At 40.7% G+C, this 20,841-nt stretch overlaps 1 protein-coding gene across 3 annotated transcripts; it reads left to right on the forward strand.

Annotated features, from left to right (window-relative positions):
• The first annotated feature begins 719 nt into the window (after window positions 1-719).
• On the forward strand, window positions 720-20,202 carry ZCCHC4 (zinc finger CCHC-type containing 4). Of its 3 annotated transcripts, XM_074992566.1 has the most exons (13): window positions 747-1,016; window positions 2,292-2,410; window positions 4,799-4,881; window positions 6,036-6,311; window positions 6,876-6,956; window positions 7,253-7,325; window positions 10,112-10,262; window positions 10,800-10,900; window positions 13,301-13,422; window positions 13,627-13,702; window positions 15,021-15,072; window positions 15,446-15,590; window positions 19,379-20,202. In XM_074992566.1, exons 1-13 carry the CDS (start codon window positions 914-916, stop codon window positions 19,512-19,514), a joined length of 1,518 nt encoding a protein of 505 aa, XP_074848667.1. In that variant the 5' UTR covers window positions 747-913; the 3' UTR covers window positions 19,515-20,202. The 3 variants fall into 3 exon arrangements, 2 of the variants coding, with proteins under 2 accessions (XP_074848668.1, XP_074848667.1); XM_074992567.1 differs by lacking the exon at window positions 15,021-15,072 and having other exon boundaries at window positions 730-1,016; window positions 19,379-19,518; XR_012645343.1 differs by lacking the exons at window positions 15,446-15,590; window positions 19,379-20,202 and having other exon boundaries at window positions 720-1,016; window positions 13,305-13,422.
• The last annotated feature ends 639 nt before the right edge of the window (window positions 20,203-20,841 follow it).

Raw genomic sequence — 20,841 nt, forward strand, 5'->3', positions numbered from 1 at the left:
CCTACACTGGCTGCAGGATGCCTAGTAAAATCACTCATTTGAGTAAGAATAAGAGCCATCAATTGTCTCAATGTTCTAATTAACATAAATTCAACTGAGTTCTAGTTAAAAAGACATATGGTGTAGTTTTGATTCTTTTTACTTACCTTACATTTAACACTTTAGTGTTTAGAGGGGGAGGAGTGACATACACACATTCATATGTCTTTCTCACACTGGGTTGTGTATGTGCAGCCTAATCATTCTTGGCCACCACTCTCCATGCTTGGCTGGACATCTGTGACATATTAGCCTTCCCTCCTACCTGGCACTGCACCCAAGGCACTGTGCTAGGGTAGGTGCATGCAGGGTCATGTGCCCTTCTCTACCCCAGATTTCTGCCAGAGTTCACACTCTAATATGGCCAGCAGCAGCTTTTTGGCACTTCCAGCCATGGAGGAGGGGTGGGGTTGACTGAACCCATCTCTTCCCATAACTCCTGGATACTACCTGGTTGGAAACAGCTTATCCCTTCCTGGTCACACAATGCTGGCCACTGACCTAATCTAATGCTCTGTTGGCTGCATGGTTCAGCAGGGCCTAGGTTTCGGAAGACTTGCAAGACTGAGGTTTCAAAATGCGGACTGGGCGGGGAAGGTGCTGCCCTGTGTGCGTGTGGGGCCGAGAGAGATAGAGGGAGGGGACTGGAGTGAGCAAAACTCTCCATCGTTCTTCAAGCAGAGCTGCAAATCCCGGTCTCACACACTCGGGGCGGGCGTTCCTCCGGCCAATGGGTGGCGCTGCCGCCGCCGCGCTCCGCCTGTAGTTTGTATGGGGTCTCTCGCCTTCAGGGATCACTAGTAGCTGTGTGCGCTTAGGCTGCCGGGACGGTGGTGGGGAAGCCGGAAGCGGGAGCCGCGACTGGGAGGATCACATGGAGGTGGCGGCAGCGGAGTCTCAGAGGGGACTGCGAGGCTCCGGAGTAGCGGTGCTGCTGGGGCAGGAGCCCGGCCCCCGCTCTCCCTGCTGCCCGCATGGTGAGGCGGGGGTACTGCCTGGTAACGCCCAGGGAAGGAGAGTAGAGCAGAGCAGAACAGAACAGAAGGGTATACGGGGGGCTGGGGAGCGATCTCGGCGGAGCTGGGGAAGGGGGGTGATTGGAGGGCCGAGGGGGGCTATGGGCGGGAGGAAAGGCGCGCTGGCGGCGGGAGTTTGGAGGAATGATGGGGAGGAAAGGCGCGCTGGCGGCGGGGAGAAGTGTGGTTGGTTGGATGGGAGGAAATAGGAGCCGGGATTGACGGGGATGGAGAGACTAGGGTGTTGGTGGAGCGGAGCAGGGAGGGAGGACGGAGCTGCAGGTAGCAGAAGGAGTGAGGACGAGACTCTTCTGCGTCCCCTTTCCGCAGAGGATCTTTGACTTTCGACCCTCCTAATGTGCAGTGTTTTCTGTTTTCTACTACTTTCTCTGCGCTTGTGGTTAGCAGTTGTAGGCCGTCTGCTGGTATTTGATAACTAAAATCTGATTTGCTGCAAACTTTGTATGTTTAAATTGAGTCTTTTTCTATGCTGTAGATTAACAGTTTTGTACTTTAGTATGCTTCAAAATTGCTATAGTATTTTATGTTATTGTCCTGTCATACAAAAGGTCCAGAAGAATCCTGCCATGTGAAAAATACTTAGCTCTTGGTTGCTTTTGCACTGTGACATCCACCTTTTTATGTTGAAAATTTTTAAACAAGTTACTCTTTAAACTGACCTTTTTCATGCCCCATGACTTATGCATACAGATAGGATTTTTTTCACCAAGTTATTTTAAAATCTGCACCCCGCTCACAATGCCAATATTAGACTCATTTATATAGTTTTGCATTGGTTGCATTAAAACAGAAAAGAAAGTGAAGATACATGGGAAGAGAGGATTTCTATGTCTTTTTCAGGTTACTGAAAGTACATAAACGGTGTCTTTTTAAATATTAGAATATTCATAATCAAGTAAATGCATTAAGATTCATTTTAAATGGACTCTTTATATGCTTTGCTTTAATGGCTAGTCATTGCAATTAATTCAGGTGCATTTATTATCATGCCTGATTATCCAGCATGCATTTCTGGACAGAGAAGAAGCATGAGAAACTTCAGCACAAAAAATTCCAGTTAGTTTAGAGTCACTGAAAAAGTGCCTTATAATGAAAGTGGTATTTCTGCCATAAATATATCTCATATCTAATTCTGTAATCCCATATAACCAATGTTGTAGCAAATAGCAAATTTTTTTCTTTGAATATTCTGATTTCAGACCATTTCTCTTTTAGGTCCTACTCTTCTGTTTGTAAAGATTAGTCAAGGAAAAGAAGAGGGAAGAAGATTTTATGCTTGTTCAGCTTGTAGAGATCGAAGAGACTGTAATTTTTTTCAGTGGGAAAATGAGAAGGTAAGAATACATTTTTTAAGATATGGCTTTTTTTTTCTTTTCATACAGTCATAGAAGTGTAAGAAACCCTGAGAGATCATGAAATCCATTCCCCCATGCTCTTGGCAGGAGCCAGCACCATCTAGCCCACCCCAGACAAGTGTTTGTCTAACCTGTTCTTAAAAATTTCCAGGGATGGCAATTCCACAACCTCCCTCAGCAATTTATTCAAGAGGATAACCACCCTGACAGGAAACAAGCTCTTTCTAATATCCAGCCTAAATCTCCACTGTTGTAGTTTAAACCCATTGCTTCTTAGCCTATCCTCAGAGGTTAAGGAGAATAATTTTTCTCCCTCCTCCTAGTGACAAACCTTTTATGTACTTGAAAACTGTGATCACGCCCCTTCTCAGTCTCTTATCCAGACTAAACATCCTCTTTTTTCAATCTTTTCTCATAGGTCATGTTTTCTAGGTCTTTTGTCATTTTTGTTGCTCTTCTCTGGACCATCTCGAATTTGTCCACGTCAGTCCTGAAATGTGATGCCCAGAACTGAACACAGTACTCCAGTTGTGGCCTAATCAGTACAGAGTCAAGGGGAAGAATAACTTTTCATGTATTGCTTTTCTACATATATAGTTTAACTGAAGATTTTTTCTATCTGAGAAGCATTGATACAGTTAGACCTCCCTGATCCAGCATGCTTGAGATCTGACCAGTCCTGCATGAGGGAATTTGCTACACCAGGGGAGGTCACCTACTGCCAGTTCTACTTCCACGCTGGCTGCCTCCCTGCTTTTGCTTTCCATACCTCCAGCCCCACTGGGCCCTACTGTCAGTCCACCTGGGTTGCCAACCCTGCCATAGATACCGGCTGCTACAAACACTGGCCCTGTTGATGCTGGCCCCACTGTAACCCGGATGCTGGCCCTGCAGGGCTCTCAGCCATTGGCCCTCTTGCAATTATGCTCCCAATCCCAGAGCTGTTTGGTTCAGGAACATCGATGGTCCGACTAGATTAGAGAACCCTGGTTTTGGGAGGTACAACATGTATTTGCTATTGCTAAAGTGGAAACTCAGATAGAATGGGTAAATAGTGACATACTTCTGCAGCTCTGGGGATTCAGTTTTAAATAGGATTTGCTTTCAAAGGAAGTACAGGTGAGGTTAGATATCATGCTGTGTAAAGATTACAAAACAACACAATTCTTTGTATCCTTTGCTGCATTTCCTCAAACAATTTTAAAAGAATGTTAACTCAGGACTGATGAGTATTGGTGAAGTTCAGAGGAGTTATCTTGCCACAACATCCTGCCTCTTGGCTTGGTGGTGGGGGAGACAGTATTATGTGGAAGTTTAATAATCAGATTCTGATGCCTAAGTTTGCTGTTCAAAGCCAGATGATTGGAACGGATGAAAAGTTGTCTAACTTGAAAACTGTGTGATGCGTATTCAGTGGGTTGTGTGGAGTGTGGTGGTATTGCCAGGGGATAGACATATGTCCATTAAGGCATTATGCATACTTTTACAAAGCCACCCTTCCAGGTTCTTTGGTTTCATCATCATCAACAACCAGGGGCTCAGCACCTGTTGATGTCCAATGCCACCCTCACTACTTCCTTCCATCTTTCCCTGTCCAGTCCAGAGTGGATTAGTTTCTGTAGACTAGCTCTTCACCAATCTACTATGTCATCTACCTATTTTCTGTGGGGTCTGCCTCTCCTATTCAGACCATCCACTGTGCCGAATACCAGGGTCTTGACTTTTCGTTTGTCATTCTTCTTTGGTTTCCAGTCCATTAAACTGCACTGCCTTTCATTGCATCCTTTAAATAAACTAGTTTTGTGGTGTCTTTGTAGATGTTTTGTGGCTGCATTAAAAAGCTTAAATAAAATCTGTCTGGAAGTGTGAATTTCTCATAAGAATGAAATAAAGATTTTAAATACTTGGGAGGATTAGTTATACGTTCAGGGCAACTGGATGGGATTGATCTACCATCTGTTGAAGACAGTGGCAAAATTCATGCTGTCCTCTGACTGAACTAGGCTAGTGGATACTTATTGGAATTAGGATCTCCTTTAGACTGCAGTATCTTTCAGCAGTGAACATTTTTTGGTTTTCCTCTCCTGCTTTTACTTACTGTAGAATGATGAAAAGAATGGAAGTTTATCTCTTCACAGAATGTTTGAATTCTTTCAGGGAATCATCTTCCCTGTATGTGGAATGCTGCTGTGATCTCCCCTCCAGTTGTGGAAATTCTTCTGAGTAGTAGGATCTTTTGCAGGGCTAGTCAGGTGCTGAAATGGAGACTTCTGAGAACCTATATGTTTTTCAACAGAGATGTGTGAACTTTCCATATAGCACAGTCAGGTCCACATCTTTCTTTACTTTTTTTTTTTATATCTACAGGTGTCAGAAGCTAGACTTGCAGCACGAGAAGAAATCAATAGACATTTTCAACCCTGTTTGTCACACAGAGAGAACGTGGAAAGGTATTGCTACTATGTGCACTTTCATGACTAAATATAAGCATGTAGTTAGTTTAGGTACTTCAGACGTACTGATCATCCTTTCCTTAAGCTAATTAAAAACTTGAAAAATTGCAGACAAGACTTGGAAAAATAAGACCTAATCAACTATGAAGACAAATTTAAATGAAATGTTTCCTTAAATTGTGATCTCTTCAGGGCATGGATTGTGTCTTTGTGTGACTGGGCAGAGTCTAGCTAGTTATGGGCACTAAGGTAATAAAAAGAATGTAAGCAGTAGTAGATGTTAGAAAGTAACATAAGAATGAAAGCCAATTGCTCAATTAAGTGATCTGGATAACACAGCTCAGAGGAAATGTACGCTACCAAATATATTATGTATGTCTTGCTATTATGCTACTCCAGAGTTTTTGGAAGAATTTTTTACCCCAGTTCAAGGGTAGTGCTGGCCTTTCTGTGTCTCTTCAAACATACTGTTGCTGCTGGAAGTTGAAAGTGTGTCAGTGTCTTCAATTGCTAAGATAATTTGATCATTTAGCAACAAAAGCAGAGGCTTTTACTGCTTAAGAAGCTCTTTAGCTGGTTCAGGTTGACCCTCTGGTACAGGACTCTTGTGACCTGAGCAGTGCTGAACCAGAGAATTTGCTGGAGTATGGGAGGTCAATATTGTCCATCAGTATTACCAACAATTCCACTACTTACTGGGCTCTTAGGAGACATTTAGGGATAAATTACAGCTAAATAACAGAACAGAACACTGAGAGCCAGGACTGGTAGCAGTAAACATGGGACCATGAGAAACTTGGCTACACCCATAGGTGGACATCCATTAACTAAAATCATGCCGGACCATGGATGTTGCCATATCAGAGTGTGCCAGATTAGAGAGCTTCAGCCTGTAGCAGAAATAGCCTCGTCTCTATGTAGACAAGTCTCTGGTGAGATTCACAACACACTTAACCACCATGCTACATTCTTCTCTTGTCAATGAGGCTTTTCCCAAGCCTGCTACTGAACATTTTTTCTTAACTGTTAATTGATTGACATGCAGAACCTCTGCAATCATGCTAACATGATGTTTAAACTTTTATAAAATTCCTGGAATTCTGTGGTTTGTTTATGTAAAATTGGTTCCTTGTTTCATTTTGTATTTGAAGGTATAAGCAGTTTGTTCTGTTGCCAATATCAAAAAGAAAATTTTGTCAAGAATGCCAGCAGTTGCTATTACCAGTGGAATGGGGAAAACACTCTAGCCATCAAGTACTTAGTGATCTCTCCATTGCCCATTTACAAAGACCCAGTCAACTTTTGTGTCCACTGGAGAACAAGAAGACAAATGCACAGTATTTATTTTCAGATAGAAGCTGTCATTTTCTGTTGGACCTTATTATTGCACTAGGATTCAGAAGAGTGCTCTGTGTTGGCACACCAAGGTATGTTACTGAGCATCAGTAGATCTTGAAATAAATATTTGTGACTAGTTTGCTTAGTCCTTTTTCTTACATGATTCAGTGTGGCATTAAGGTTCCTCATGAGCTCTGGTTTTGGGTAGTTGGTATTGCCAAAGCAATTAACGAAGTCCTTTTGATGTTATGAAGATGCATGTAGAGAAGATCTTGTAAATATTATGTGAAGAACCAGCAATCATCTTTCACTAGAAAGTACAGTTTTACTGTCTTCTCTAATAGTGGCACTGACATGCACTGGGTTTCCCCTTCATACAAAAAAGCCCTTTTTATTTTTATAAAAAAAAATGCTAGAATTAAGAACTCTGATGGCTCAACAGTCTCCACTGCTTTATAATCACTGATATTGTGTTTCAGTTAATGACACTTCTTTCAAACTTTAAAAATAAGTGATCACATGAATTCTCCCACATTGTTATTTAATCTAAAAAAATATTATATAGAAAACAACTTGGTCATTCTTTGTCTAATTGACTATTTTCTGAAACATTCATAGTATCATGTTAAAATGTTTGGCTTTAATTACTTCAGGCTTCATGAGTTGATCCGATTAAAAGCATCACAAGAACAGGAGACCACTGTTCAAAGCCTTCTGCTAGATATTGATTTCAGGTAGGTTTTGCTATATGTCTGCATGGGGAACATAAACCACACGGGAAAAAAAATTGTTTACTTCAATTTTAATTGTGTTCTTTAACTTCTGACCAGGATCCATGAAGTATGTTTGTTTATTTTTAAACTCAGTGACTGGTCAATATAAGTACTCATCCTCTGCAGTCAGCCTGCCAAGATAACTAGTAATTAAGCAGTTATGGCCCTGTGCTCACACATTTTCACTCTAAATCTTGTTACTAAAATACAGAGATTTACTTATATGTATTCTATTACATTCAAAACTTACTTTACAGGTATTCACAGTTTTATACAGAAGAAGACTTCTGCCATTATAATATGTTTAACCATTATTTCTTTGGTGGAGAGGTAAGGGCTAGTTAAATTCTCTGAACATTTTCTCAAAGCCGTGTACATTGTTCATGCAGAACTTTTTTTCAAATTACCAATATGGTCAAAAATAGTTACCATAATGTAATTACCAGCAAACTCTACGTTAGATCAAAGAATAGCAATGTTTATTGCTTCAGTAACTTATACCATTATATCCAAGTATAACAATATTTGAACTGCAGGTTGAACCTTTCTAATGCGGCACCCTTGGGACCTGACCAGTGCCGGAGTAGAGGATTTCCTAGACCATGGGAGGTCAATATTGTCTAGCACATTAGCTAACACTTCTGCTGTTACTGGGTTGTTAGAAGACAGTTAATGGTAAATAACATCACAAAACAGTGAGAGCCAGGACTGGTGGCTGTAAACAAACTTTATGAGACCGTGGGAAACTTGGGCACACCCATGTTAAGTCCGGTTAACTAAAATCATGCTGGATTATGAATATTGCTGGATGACAGAGTTCCTGATCAGAGAGGTTCAACTTATAGTACTGCTAAAATATTTTTAGTTACTTTTAAATACAAAATGAATAAATAAAAAGAAAGAGAATTAGTTTTGTCAGTACAGGCTACTTTCTGACCTAGAACTAGGGCATCTCAAATGGACAATATAAAGGAATGCAACAGAGTTGGGAATATGTTAGATTAGAACATGGTCCCTCAGTCCAGCATCTTATCTTGCCAATGGTCAAAGCCAGATGTTTCAGAGGCAAGTGCAAGAAATCCTGTGGTGGAGAGTAATCCACCCACAGGAAAAGATCCTCCTTAATCCCCAGGTAGTTCACAGTTGGCACTCTGTTAGCTGGTATACTCAAAACTCAAAGTGATGCTGTATCTTATCTTTCTGTTTATACTAACCTGAAGTGAGGCTCAGCTTCGAGAAGTTACTCCATAAAAGTGGGCCCAACCTTCTCAGCTGGTTATTTTCCCTTTGGCTACAGTTATACTACTGCGATCTGTTGACAGAAGTCACTATTGGAAGAGATTTCCAGACAAAAAGTCTGTTGACAGACTGTGGCCATGCATAAAAGCCAATTGGGAGAGTGCTCAGCTCTGTCAACAGAACGGCCAGATTGCTGGGCTGCTGTCTCAACGAAACAAGCACTCAGAAGCACAGCAGACAGGGCTGCCAACTGTTCGGGTGCCCTGTCTGTCAAGAGAAGGGGCCCCCCACAGAGCATCTGCACAGCTTTTTTGTCAACAGAATCTGTTGACAGCAGCGTTATGCTTCATGACTGAAAAGCAGAATGCTGCCAGCAAAAGCACTGAGTTTTGTTGACAAATGGTAAACAAAACACGTTTTGTTTGTGGATGGTCAACCAGTTTTGTTGACAAAAACAGGCTTTTGTCGGCAAAACCTGCTAGTGTTAACTGAAGCCTTTGTGTCTTTAGAGTCCTCTCTACTGACTCCTGCTTTTCTACTCCTGTTAATTTTGCAGCTCCAATACTGTGAATAGAGAGAACAAGCTTCCTCCTTTTGAATTGTTACTTTAATTATTTATTAAAGTCCAGCTGAAGACAGCAGGGTTATACTGGATCACTGAGGGCAGGATTTATGAGTGTGCAAGATTGAAATATCTCAGCTTGATTGTCTGAAGTGAAGACGAATATGTAGTATTTACAGTTATTAAAGAAAAACTTTTTACTGGTGTATGGAGCCCTTTAGTTCTGGAAATCATTGAAAAGAAACATACAAACCCACAATGCCAAATTTATAGTCACTTTCCAGAGCAGAACCATACTATAGTAAGTTTACACATTTGAAATGGATGAAGGTGTTCTCAGAAACACAGTAGTTTTACACAGATGTTTGAATCTTTTGGAGACATTTTTACAATAGCTACCAGCTTATAATAATTACAGCAGTGCCCTTTAGTTTTTTTTCACCTTTTTCATTTTTTTCAGGTATGAAGCTAGTTTATTTATGTTTCAGACCTCTAAATAACTTTCTTTGCTGTATTGATTCGAAGCCAATCCTTTCATTCTATTCAAGTAGTATTGTCTCTTTTTTAGAGATTGTTATATCCCACTGTAGTTTAATTTTTTTAAATTGTGGGAAGTTTTGACAATGATTGGCACTATAGAAATGTATGCATAATAGTATGATAAATCATTTGAAACTATTGAAACTCTATTAAAAATAGACATTATAAGAATTCTCCCCCCTCCCCATCCCGCCAACAACTCCTGACAGAGCTGAACGTGGATCAAAAGAAAAGGAACAGTACATGATTGTTTAGAATGGTTGTAGAAGGCTATCAGTATAAATCCAGCTCCAAAATGGAATATCAGTTTCTGAAAGTATAATAGATTTGGTAATGAGGTGGAATGAACTGGTGGTGTACCCTAATTCCTACGAGGATGGCTATACTCCATCTGCCTTCATAATTTGCACTAATTGCCAGCCAAAGGAAAACAGCAAATATTAAATGAGCATTGAGATTAAGCTACTCTGTCCTAGCAGGCTTCATTTCTTCCAGGGCAGGTTATTACCCAATAAGAAGGACAGTGTTTCCAAAGACTGAACCATTGCTGTCCTTAATATATTTGGCCTATAGAAAACAAATGACTCACTTTCAGTGCTCTCAATCTAACAGTTTTCATAAACACTAAATTCACTAAAAAAAAAAATTAAAAGGTAATGTACATTTTCAGGTTTCTAAAGTGAAACTACAAACTATTGCAAATGTTTTTAAATGCCCGGTGCTGTCATTAAACTTGTTGGGCTCTTTTTCTGTGAGTAACCTCTATCTCTTGTAGGCTGCACATGAAATCTGTAGAAAATTCTTGCATCAAGAGAAAGGTGAAGGAGTTATATTGGTAACTGATCCCCCATTTGGAGGTTTGGTAGAGCCCTTGGCTTCTAGCTTCAAAAAGCTAAGTGCAACTTGGAGAGAAGCACAAGAGGAAGGTATGTATTGTAAGCAAAGAAGATGATGGAGTTGATAACTTCATTATTTGTAATAATAAGCTACTGTCTTAAAATGAGTGTAACTCTTCAGTGGATGCACACGCATTTATATTCTAGTTTCTAAAGACGTAAGACCAATATGCTAAATTAAATGTGTGTTTTGACTAATGGCTGAGATGCTCTTTCAGAAATATGACTAAAAGCATTCTGACATTGAAACAAATTAATTCCTTTATACAAAGTTTAATTTTCTTTTTAAAAAATTTCTCCTATATTTGTTTTGTGGATAAGATAGTAAACTGATGTTGCTTTCACCTGTCCTTGGTGGTTGTCTATGTGGAAGCTAACTACCTTGGGGAATTTTCTGGTAGGAGCTGAATATAACCATAGAGTCTAGTTAACATTCTGCCCTCTTAATAGAATTGGTTCCATATGAGCTATTTGCTACACACATAATATCTACTTTGAGTGCATAAATATTCATTCTTCTTTCCTTGATTGAGAAAAACGTATCTGGATCTTTTTATTTTATTATAGATCACAGTAGCAAAGAGTTACCAATGTTTTGGATATTTCCATACTTCTTTGAGTCTCGCATTCTTGAATTTTTCCCAGACTTCAGTATGATAGATTACCAGGTATGACCAAATCTAATTTATGCTCTCAATTTATACTACACATGTAAGAAATTAAAATGAGCTGGACTGGTGATAATCAGAATATTTTTTGGTGATGTCTCAGCCTTAATCAAGCTCCTTTGTCCACTTCAGCTGCCTCTCTGTCCACTGATCCTTCTCACTTTAAATGCTTTTACTATAACAAAGCTTTGGGCTTGCCCACATGGGAACATTCAGGAAAATTAATCTGAATTAACTAAGGGTATCTATGTACTTAAAATGCTACAACAGCACAGCTGCAGTATGTCAGTGCAGATACTCATTAGAATGACAGGAGTAGTTCTTCTGTTGCTGTAATCAGTCCCCCAAGATATGGTAGCTAGATCAGCAGAACAATTCTTCAGTCAGCTTAGCACTGCCAACGCCATGGTTTAGGTGCGCATCAGTATGTGTCTCAAGGTGGGATTTTCAGACCTGTGAGAGAGAGAGAAGTTTTCAGCATAAACCAGTCCTAAGGTCTGAATTGAAAGTGGGTTAGTGAAACTGATTTAAACCTCATTGTGCACATTCCCATTTGATTTAGACTGATTTCCAAAGGTGGAATATGGGTACTTTAATTCTGAATGAGTGTATCTGCACAGGAATTTAATGCCGTTTAGTTGCTCCATTTTAAATTCGCAATTTAGTTAAGTTGGATTAATTTTTCTATTATCTGTGTATGCTCTAGACTTGTATCTACAGATCTGTATAACTGTATTGTTCAGGGGTGTGAAAAATCTTCACCCAACCTAAGCTGCCCCTGCCCTTGTGGATAGTACTGTGTCAGTGGAGAGCTGCTTCTGCCAACATAGCTACTGTTCCTCAGGGATGTAGATTAACTGCATAGAAGAGATCTCTCCCGTGTTGGCTTGGAGTGTCTTCATAAAAGCACTACAATGGTGCATCTGAACCAGTGCAGCATTTTAAATATAGACTTGCCCAGATTGTCCTTTTGTAGACAAGCTCTTTGTCACTCCAACAGCTGTGCTAAATAAATTAACCCGAAATAGAATGTTTACTTTCCGCTGTCATGGAGTTTCTCTTACCTGTTCAGCCAGTGAAGTTTTGTAACCATAAATCCTGGACCAACAAAAAAGGATCAATTTCTCACAACCGATCAGAACTAGAAATGAGATCTCTGTACCATTGGAAACGATTTGTGTGCAAATGCTTGTAAAGCAATGACGTAGTTTTGGCTCCATGAATGGATACATGTAATTTGTAAAATTGTGTGTGTTGTACTGTATCAAAGATTTGTATCTATGAGATCAGTTGAGTTATGGATGTCTGTTAAAAGTATATGAAAATGTCTTTCTTTGTGAAACAAATCTTCTTACATTCTGTACCAAAACTGGTGAACTATGCATATATTTTATATTATTGTGTAAAGTGACTTAGTTGTCCTAACACGTTTCTATGGTACTCATCGCTACGTCATCTGAGTACATGCTGTTGATGCATAAATATATAGCTAATTCTTTTTGCTTACTGAATTAAGACAGTTTCTTGGTAACAAAGGGATGGTGTTTGATTGTTTCTGCCCTGAGTTATGGTGTAGCAGTTTGGGGAAGTACTTATTTAAATGAGCCATGCAGCACACTTTAAGATGAAAAAAGTCATTCTGAGCTTTCTCTCTTGTGGGACTTTGATTCCTGATTGCAGTCTGTTGTAAAATTGTGACACTGACTGCAGAGAGCCCTAGACCAGCAGTGGTAAACTAGTTTCCAGCCTGTCTTAACTTCCGTTCGACAGTCTGTATTTTTCTGTATTAATGTATTTTTAAACATTGTTCATTCCTATCTACACACACACACACACACAGAGGTTACTAATTAATTTGGAAACTGGCTTATGTTTTAGGCTTTGTAAAGACACACACATAGCAGTTGCTAATTAAAGCAGTTTAGAAACGGGCTTACATTTTAGGCTTTGCAATTTTGGTAGTGTCCAAGGTGACAGTTTTTGCAGCAATCTTCCAGCTTCCAGCACTAGACTCAGAAATAAAGTTTTAATTACAATTATTATATGGGGGGGTGAGAAATGCTTTTTAACCTATGAACTTTCATACAGCTAGGCTGAACAACCTGGATGCAGTTTTGCATTTGAGTAGTGTCTTATTTTAATAAAGGAGACACCCCTCTCCCTGTAATCTTAGGTCTGCAGTACAAATGGGAAATAGAAAAGGAAGATGCACCAGATTAGTGTTAGGAACTTCTCCTCCACAGTTGCCCCACTGTCTAATACATAGAAACGTGAAATTTTTGAATTGTGTAGAAAGGAACGAAACATGCTAAGTGCAATTGTCACCACTTTTTTTAGCATGGGACTTGGTAAGAAGTTTAGATATTTTTAATTTGTTCTTCTTCTGTCTTTATTATCTAGGTAGACTACGATAATCATACTCTTTATAAACACGGAAAGACAGGCCGTAAACAGTCTCCTGTTCGTATTTTCACTAACATTTCCCCAAATATGATAGTACTTCCTGTGGAAGAGGGTTACAGGTGAGGTACAAAAGAATATGCTTAAGTGACTGCATCCATTTTTTTTTTTTGAAATGTGATTGCTTATTCCACAGCTCGATAGTGAGATTTTAAAATTAGCAAATTCAATTTGCATCCATGAGACAACTTAGCTGACCTTAAAATCCATTGGTAAGATTCTTTGAGCAAACAGTAGGCTAATATTTTTGTAACTGCTTTTTTCAGATTTTGCTGTGTGTGTCAGCGATATGTTAGTTCAGGGAACCAGCACTGTGAGATCTGCAATTCATGTACATCAAAAGTAAGTTCCTCTTTCTCTAATGGAATTTTAGCAATTATAAAGCGATGTGTTCCTTGTTCCAAACCTCTTCTGGTATTGACAATATATTTTTCGTGGCAGGAAACTCAATATGGGAGTCTATTGATTGATTTGGGCTATGGATCAGACCCTGTAGAATTCTGACTCCATTTCCTCCTAGATTGGGGTTCGAGAAAGGACACCAGAAATTTACACATCTGCCCTTTACCTTTACAACACCATTCATCAACAGCATTCTATCATGTACCATTTTCCCTCTCTTCAGAAAGGTGGAAAAAATTTGCTGTCCTTCAAGGTGCATGTAAGAGTATGAGAGGGAGGCCAGGAAAGGCAAGTGTTAAAGAAGGCCTGTTGGCCCAATCAGCCCCACCCTGTTTCACCTGCGGCCAGTGTCAGACCTGGAGGGTATAAAAGGAAGGAAGCCAACCCATTTTGGCACTGACCAGCCAAGAGGCAGGAACTGGCTCTGAGGCAGCAGGCTCCAAGCCAGAGCTGCCACCCAGTCAGCTGCGGGAGGGTGCAGCCCAGGACCCTCCCCCAGGCACTGAGGGTAGTGGGGAGGCTCCCCCCCACCCCCAGGAACCCCTCTCCCACCAAAGGGGGAACTAGTTTCTCAGGGCCATGCCCCAAACTTAACCCATAGACTCTCAGGTGGGGCTGAAGACCCACCCAACAGGCCCTGGCCAGAGGGTCTAGCCACCAGGCCACCCGGTCCCAGGTGCGAACCGCTCACAGTACAACATTTCTGCTAAGAGGTACCAAAAATGCTCAGATTAGATGTTTTCAGGGTACAGGTTGAACCTCTCGAATCTGGAACACTCTCGTCTGGCAAACTACGTAATCGAGCATGATTTTAGCTAGCCAAAAGATCACTTATCATGGGTGTGGCCAAGTTTCCTGTGATCCTGTAAAGTTTGTTTACAGCCACCAGGCCTGGCTGTCAGAGTTCTGTGCTGTTATTTAGTTGTACTTTACCCCTAAATGTCTTCCAAGAGCCCAGTAAGCAGTGAAAGTGTTGATAAGGTGCTAGATAATATTGACCTCCCAGAAAATTCTCATTTGGTACTGGTCAGTCCCAAGGATGATGGATTAGAAAGGCTCGACCTGTGTCTGTTTATGCCACCAGTGCACATGCCCATGCCATATATTTGAAATATTTCAGTGATGCATTTCAGGAAGATGGGGGAGAACAATACGCTTCAAAACTGATATTACATATAGTGAAGATTTTCATTAGTGGCATTTGAAACTATTTTTGTTTAAAATGAATTTTAATTAAATTTACAATGTTTTTTGGTAGGATGGAAGGCGATGGAATCATTGCTTTCTTTGCAAAAAATGTGTAAAACCATGTAAGTACAGAACATTTTTTTTCCAAGTAATGCGAGTAAACTTGCTATATGTCACCATCCAAAGAAGTCAAAACAAAAACAAAAATGAAAATAGTGAACTGTAAGACATAGTGATCGTGTAGAAATGCTCAACTGAAAAATTCAACCTTCACAAAATTCAGCTTGGGGGTGGATTTCATCTGCACAGAAACACTTTTTGCTACTTGAATCAAGGCACAGTTAATTCTTTCTGTGTTACTTACAGAAGAACTTACATAGTTTGATTCTTGTTTGTTGTAGAATCATAACTAAATCTTAATAGATTTCTCGGCTGAATTCTATAAACATACACGAGTCTTTTCAAAATCTTAACTCTCTGTTACTTTTTTTTCAGCTTGGATTCACTGCAATACTTGCAATCGCTGTGTTCTTCAAGGTCACACTTGTGAAAGTGCTCAAGCTGGTTGCTTTATTTGTGGTGAAGCAGGTCACAAACGCAGCACATGTCCTGATCTCTCTCTGACTGCAAGAGCCTGCCAGTAAGTTTGACACTGCATGTTTATTTGAAACATCTCTCAGTTGTGGGAAGTGACTAATGAACATGATTTGATAGAAGAAGGGAGAGTTGTACAGTAATCTCAAATTGTGACAGAGAATAAGTTAAGCAAACTTTTCAAGTCAAGCCAAAGGTGCAATTTCCAGATCAAGGAGACACATTTGTACTAACTTTGAGCTAGCGTACTAAAAATATGTGCCCACTGGAGATGCTAGGTAAGTATTTGGGACAGATAGCTGCTCATAGTGCCTCAGCTGCATGCTATTAGTGTGCTAGTTTGATCAGAGTAAGTGGAGGTCTCTGCCGGCCAAATATGGGACATGGGGAATGACTCCCATCCCAGCCAAAATGGGATAGATGGTCAACCCTGTCTGGGGCACTGGGAACAGGGCTGCTGCCCCGCCAGCAACGCACCTGACTTCCCCAAGCTGTGGGTGGCAGCCCGCACCACCGCTCAGTTCAGCTCCCAGCTGCCCCAGCTGGGGGAAGCCAGACATCTCTGGCTCCAGTCCCACTGTGGCCACAGTTCAGTCCCCACTCTGGCTCTAGCCCTTCCAGCCCCGGCTGCAGCAGCCCCGTTCAACCACTCTCAGCCCCAGCTCTAACCTGCACAGCACAGCCCAACCCCCCATGGCTCCAGCTTCAGCCCCCCAGCCCAACTCCTCAGCCCCCCTACCCCAGCCTAGGCTCCTTCTGCAATCTCCGCAGCCCGTCTCAACCCCCCGTGGCTCCGGCTCCAGTGGCCCCACTCAACCCCCCACAGCTCTGCCTCCTGCTCCAACCCCAGCCATCCAGGTCCCAGATCCAACCCCACTGAAGCCCCAGTTCACCCCACACAGCTCACGCTCCAATGCCTATGGCCCCAGCTTAGCTCCAGCCCTCACTGGGAGAAGCTGGGCAGCAGCTGAGCCACCACGTGGTCTGGTTCCCAGCTCCCCCAGGGGAAGCCAGTGAATCGTGTGAAATACAGGGCAATTAGCCCCTTTTGCAAAGTAAATTGGGATGCCAGAATGGCGCCCAAAATACAGGGTTGTCCTGCTGAAAATGGGATGGATGGTCATCCTATTCAAGATGGGCATCACACCTCCAGTTCAGAGTGTAGATGTGGATCTTCAAAGAGAGACATTTTAAATAGATGTTTTGTCATTTGTGGGAGTGTTTTGAAAAAGATCTACATGTTCCAGGCACATACCACTCTCCAAGGTAGTAATGGCACTTTAATATGCCCATCATTGAAGGGGCACACAGTTAGTTTTCTTAGTCTGGCAGCTTAAAGGTAACAACTGAAAATGGGATGGGGGTGGGAGATTTTAACTTCCCAGTGGGATAAATTTAACCCTACGTAGCACATGAATTTGCAGGTTATGGTGAAAGCTGACATATATATCTTACTGGAATACTATAGTCCATTCAGACCATAGTTTATTTTTTCTCCATCGCTGTGTCTACATAGCCCATCCCTTTTGAAAGTGGCATGCAAATGACCAGGATTGGAAATGCAAGTAACATGCAGATTTAAATATCTCATACCTCACTTGCCTATTCCTGCATGATCTGGCTTTTGGAAGAGACATTTCTGGAAGCCATAGCAGCTGTGTGGATGGGTTCCTTTGAAACAAAATAAGAAGGGTGCTTTCAAAAGCAGGGCTTCATCATTTCAAAGGAACCTCATGCACACGGCTCTTTGGCTTGCAGAAATGGCTCTTCCAGAAGCCAGATCATGTGGGGATATGCAAATGAGGCACAAGATCTTTAAATGTGCACCTCTCTTGCATGACCCATCCAACAGGGAGGGGCCCATATACACACAGCTCATGTTTCCACTGAATTTAGTTACTGGACTAATGTGGTTTTCCTTTGCTAGTTGAACACCTGTAAATGAATTTACTTGTTACTACAAGATCGTGCAGTTTTTAGGTAACATGCTGCATCGTATTCCGATGAGTGAGAATAGAATCCACTTGTTAATTATTTAGGTTTTAAATCCTGTATTCTATATTAGTCGTGTCTAACTAATCTATTAGAATTCTTTGAAGGGGTTAATAAACATGCGGACAAGGGGCACCCAGTGGACATAATATACCTAGATTTCCAGAAAGCCTTTGACACGGTCCCACACCAAAGGCTTTTATGTAAATTAGGTGGTCATGGGATAGGAGGAAAGATCCTTTCATGGATCGGGAATTGGTTAAAAGACAGAAAACAAAGGGTGGGAATAAATGGTAAATTTTCACAATGGAGGAGGGTAACTAGTGGTGTTCCCCAGGGGTCAGGCCTGGGACCGATCGTGTTCAACTTGTTCATCAATGATCTAGAAAATGAGGTAAGCAGTGAGGTGGCAAAGTTTGCAGATGACACCAAGTTGTTCAGGACAGTCAAAACCAAAACGGATTGTGAAGAACTACAAAAAGATCTCAGCAAACTGAGTGATTGGGCAGCAAAATGGCAAATGAAATTTAATGTGGGTAAGTGTAAGGTAATGCATGTTGGAAAAAATAACCCAAATTACACGTACTACATGATGGGGTCAAATTTAACTATGACAGATCAGGAAAGGGATCTTGGAGTTATAGTGGACAGTTCTCTGAAGACATCCACGCAGTGTGCAGCGGCAGTTAGTAAGGCAAATAGGATGTTAGGAATTATTAAAAAAGGGATAGATAATAAGACAAAAGATATCATACTTCCCCTATATAAAACTATGGTACGCCCACATCTTGAGTACTGCGTGCAGATGTGGTCTCCTCACTTCAAAAAAGATATATTGGCATTAGAAAAGGTTCAGAAAAGGGCGACTAAGATGATTAGGGGCTTGGAACGGGTCCCATATGGGGAGAGGCTAGAGAGACTGGGACTTTTCAGTTTGGAAAAGAGGCGATTGAGGGGCGATATGATAGAGGTATATAAAATCATGAATGGTGTGGAGAAAGTGAATATAGAAAAATTATTTACCTTTTCCCATAATACAAGAACTAGGGGACACCAAATGAAATTGATGGGTAGTAGGTTCAAAACTAATAAAAGGAAATTTTTCTTCACACAGCACACAGTCAACCTGTGGAACTCCTTGCCCGAGGAGGCTGTGAAGGCCAGGACTCTATTAGGGTTTAAAAAAGAGCTTAATAAATTTTTGCAGGTTAGGTCCATAAATGGCTATTAGCCAGGGATAAAGTATGGTGCCCTAGCCTTCAGAACAAGGGCAGGAGATGGATGGCAGGAGATAAATCACTTGATCATTGTCTTCTGTTCTCCTTCTCTGGGGCACCTGGCATTGGCCACCGTCGGCAGATGGGATGCTGGGCTGGATGGACCTTTGGTCTGACCCAGTATGGCCATTCTTATGTTCGTATATAGATGCTTATGTTCGCACAATTGCTTCAACAGTAAAGTGAGAAGTGCAGTTCTGTGCTGAATGTGTAATGTCAACAATTGCTGTGTTTTATATCTGAGCTGGTAATCAGATGTATTCTTAAAACTTTTTAAAAGCGTTTGACTCTAAAATTACAGTGCCAAGTAAAGATATATTGGCACAAAATAAAAAAACTCCAATACCGACATGGGATGAAAAAGTGGATTAAACCCATCTCTTGTGGAGATTATTTAGAATCTCACAAATGCAACTTCAAAGAAAATGTTCCTTTTAGGGATCATATTTGGAGGTTTTTGCTCATGGACAGTCCTTGTATTTATGTATTGGTTTACTGCAATCTACAATTCACTGTACTAGGTGCTATGAGACTAAAGTGTTTTGTCTACCTTCTTATTTTCCAGAGCTGACAGAAAGCGGAAGCTAAAGAAAAACAAGATAAAAATGGGTGCTTTTAAAAGACTATATGTGAAACATGCTACATTCTCAAGGAAAAATGTAAAGAAAAAGAAAAACACGCTTTCTTGTCCAGTTACCTAAAACTGTCAATGATGTTACATCCAACTTATACTTTCACTTGCTGTAAATGTTAATATGAGCTTTCAGATAAAACCCTGGTTGAATTAAAAATTCCTTTTTACCTTAACTATATTTATTTTATTCAAGTAATTTAGTTTTCTACTTAGTATTAAATATCAAAGATGTCGTTGACCATTTTTTTTCATAGTAACAGAGATATATAGTGTGTTTCTCCTCCATGCCCATACACACTTTCATTGTGCTAAGGTTTGCAGAACAAAATCTTCCACCAGGATAACTTGTCGGGTTTAAAGAAAGCTTGCAATAAGAGTTCCTCTGCTAATTTCAGACCCTGGTCATCTTGCTTTGCATCTGGGACATGATGATTGAAACAGAAAATGTAAGATGGATACAGAAAAAAGTCAAAATTAATGTGACTTTGTAAGACTCACTGAATTTCATGTTTTATATGCTCCGTACTTCTAAAAGATATTCTCTACTGCAAACTCCTTTGGGGATTTTGAGAAGGTGATGGCCCTGGCCTCATACCCTGTGAGGCTGTCTGTGATCCTTTCGATGAGACTGCCTATCAGAACCAGCATTAAGGTCTGCAATTGTAATAAGTCTATCAATGTGCAAACAAAAAGAACTTTACTTCTCTGAGTTGTGGTGGCTATGTAGTACTAAAAAGTAGTAAACAATTATGGGATTCCAAGTCATCTGCTCTGTTTCAATGCTTCTAAATAATATTTGTTTCTCAGATATTTTCTTACATGAAAAATGACTGGAGATAGAGGGATTGGGAACGTGGCTCTTCTATTGTAGACTGTAGTATCATAGAAGGGTAGGATGGAAAGGACTTTGCTAGGTCATCTAGTCCGGTCCCCTGTACTCAGGGCCAAACTCAGGGCTATCTAGATCATCCCTGAGAGGTGTCTGTGTAACCTACTCAAAAATCTCTGATGGGATCACACTGCTTAATCACCCTGACAGAAGTTTTTCTCTGATGTTCAAACTAAACTGCCATTGCTGCAATTTAAGCCCATTGCCGCTTCTCTTGTCCTTAGAGATTAAGTCAAATAAGTTCTCTCCTTCTATCTTTGTAGCAACCTTTAAGTGCTTGAAAACTTATATCCCCTCTGTCTTCTCCAGAGTAAACCAGTCCAATTTTTAAAATCTTCCCTCTGAGGTCTTTTTCTACACCTTTAATGCTCTTTGTTGTTCTCTGGACTTTCTTCAGTTTGTTGACATCTTTCCCAAAATGTGGTGCCCAGAATTTGACTCAATAGTCCAACTGAGACCTAATCAGCAGTGAGTCAAATGGAAGAATTACTTAGTCTCTTACAAC

Source organism: Carettochelys insculpta, chromosome 4, assembly GCF_033958435.1.
Source record: "Carettochelys insculpta isolate YL-2023 chromosome 4, ASM3395843v1, whole genome shotgun sequence".
NCBI classification, from domain to species: domain Eukaryota; kingdom Metazoa; phylum Chordata; order Testudines; family Carettochelyidae; genus Carettochelys; species Carettochelys insculpta.

Bases quoted from the DNA above. Each gene is read 5' to 3' on its own strand.
- ZCCHC4 (XM_074992566.1), top strand. From the start codon at position 914: ATGGAGGTGGCGGCAGCGGAGTCTCAGAGGGGACTGCGAGGCTCCGGA. The intron at 6,312-6,875 runs GTATGTTACTGA...TAATTACTTCAG, and splicing joins CTCTGTGTTGGCACACCAAG to GCTTCATGAGTTGATCCGAT. The intron at 15,591-19,378 runs GTAAGTTTGACA...CTTATTTTCCAG, and splicing joins CTGACTGCAAGAGCCTGCCA to AGCTGACAGAAAGCGGAAGC.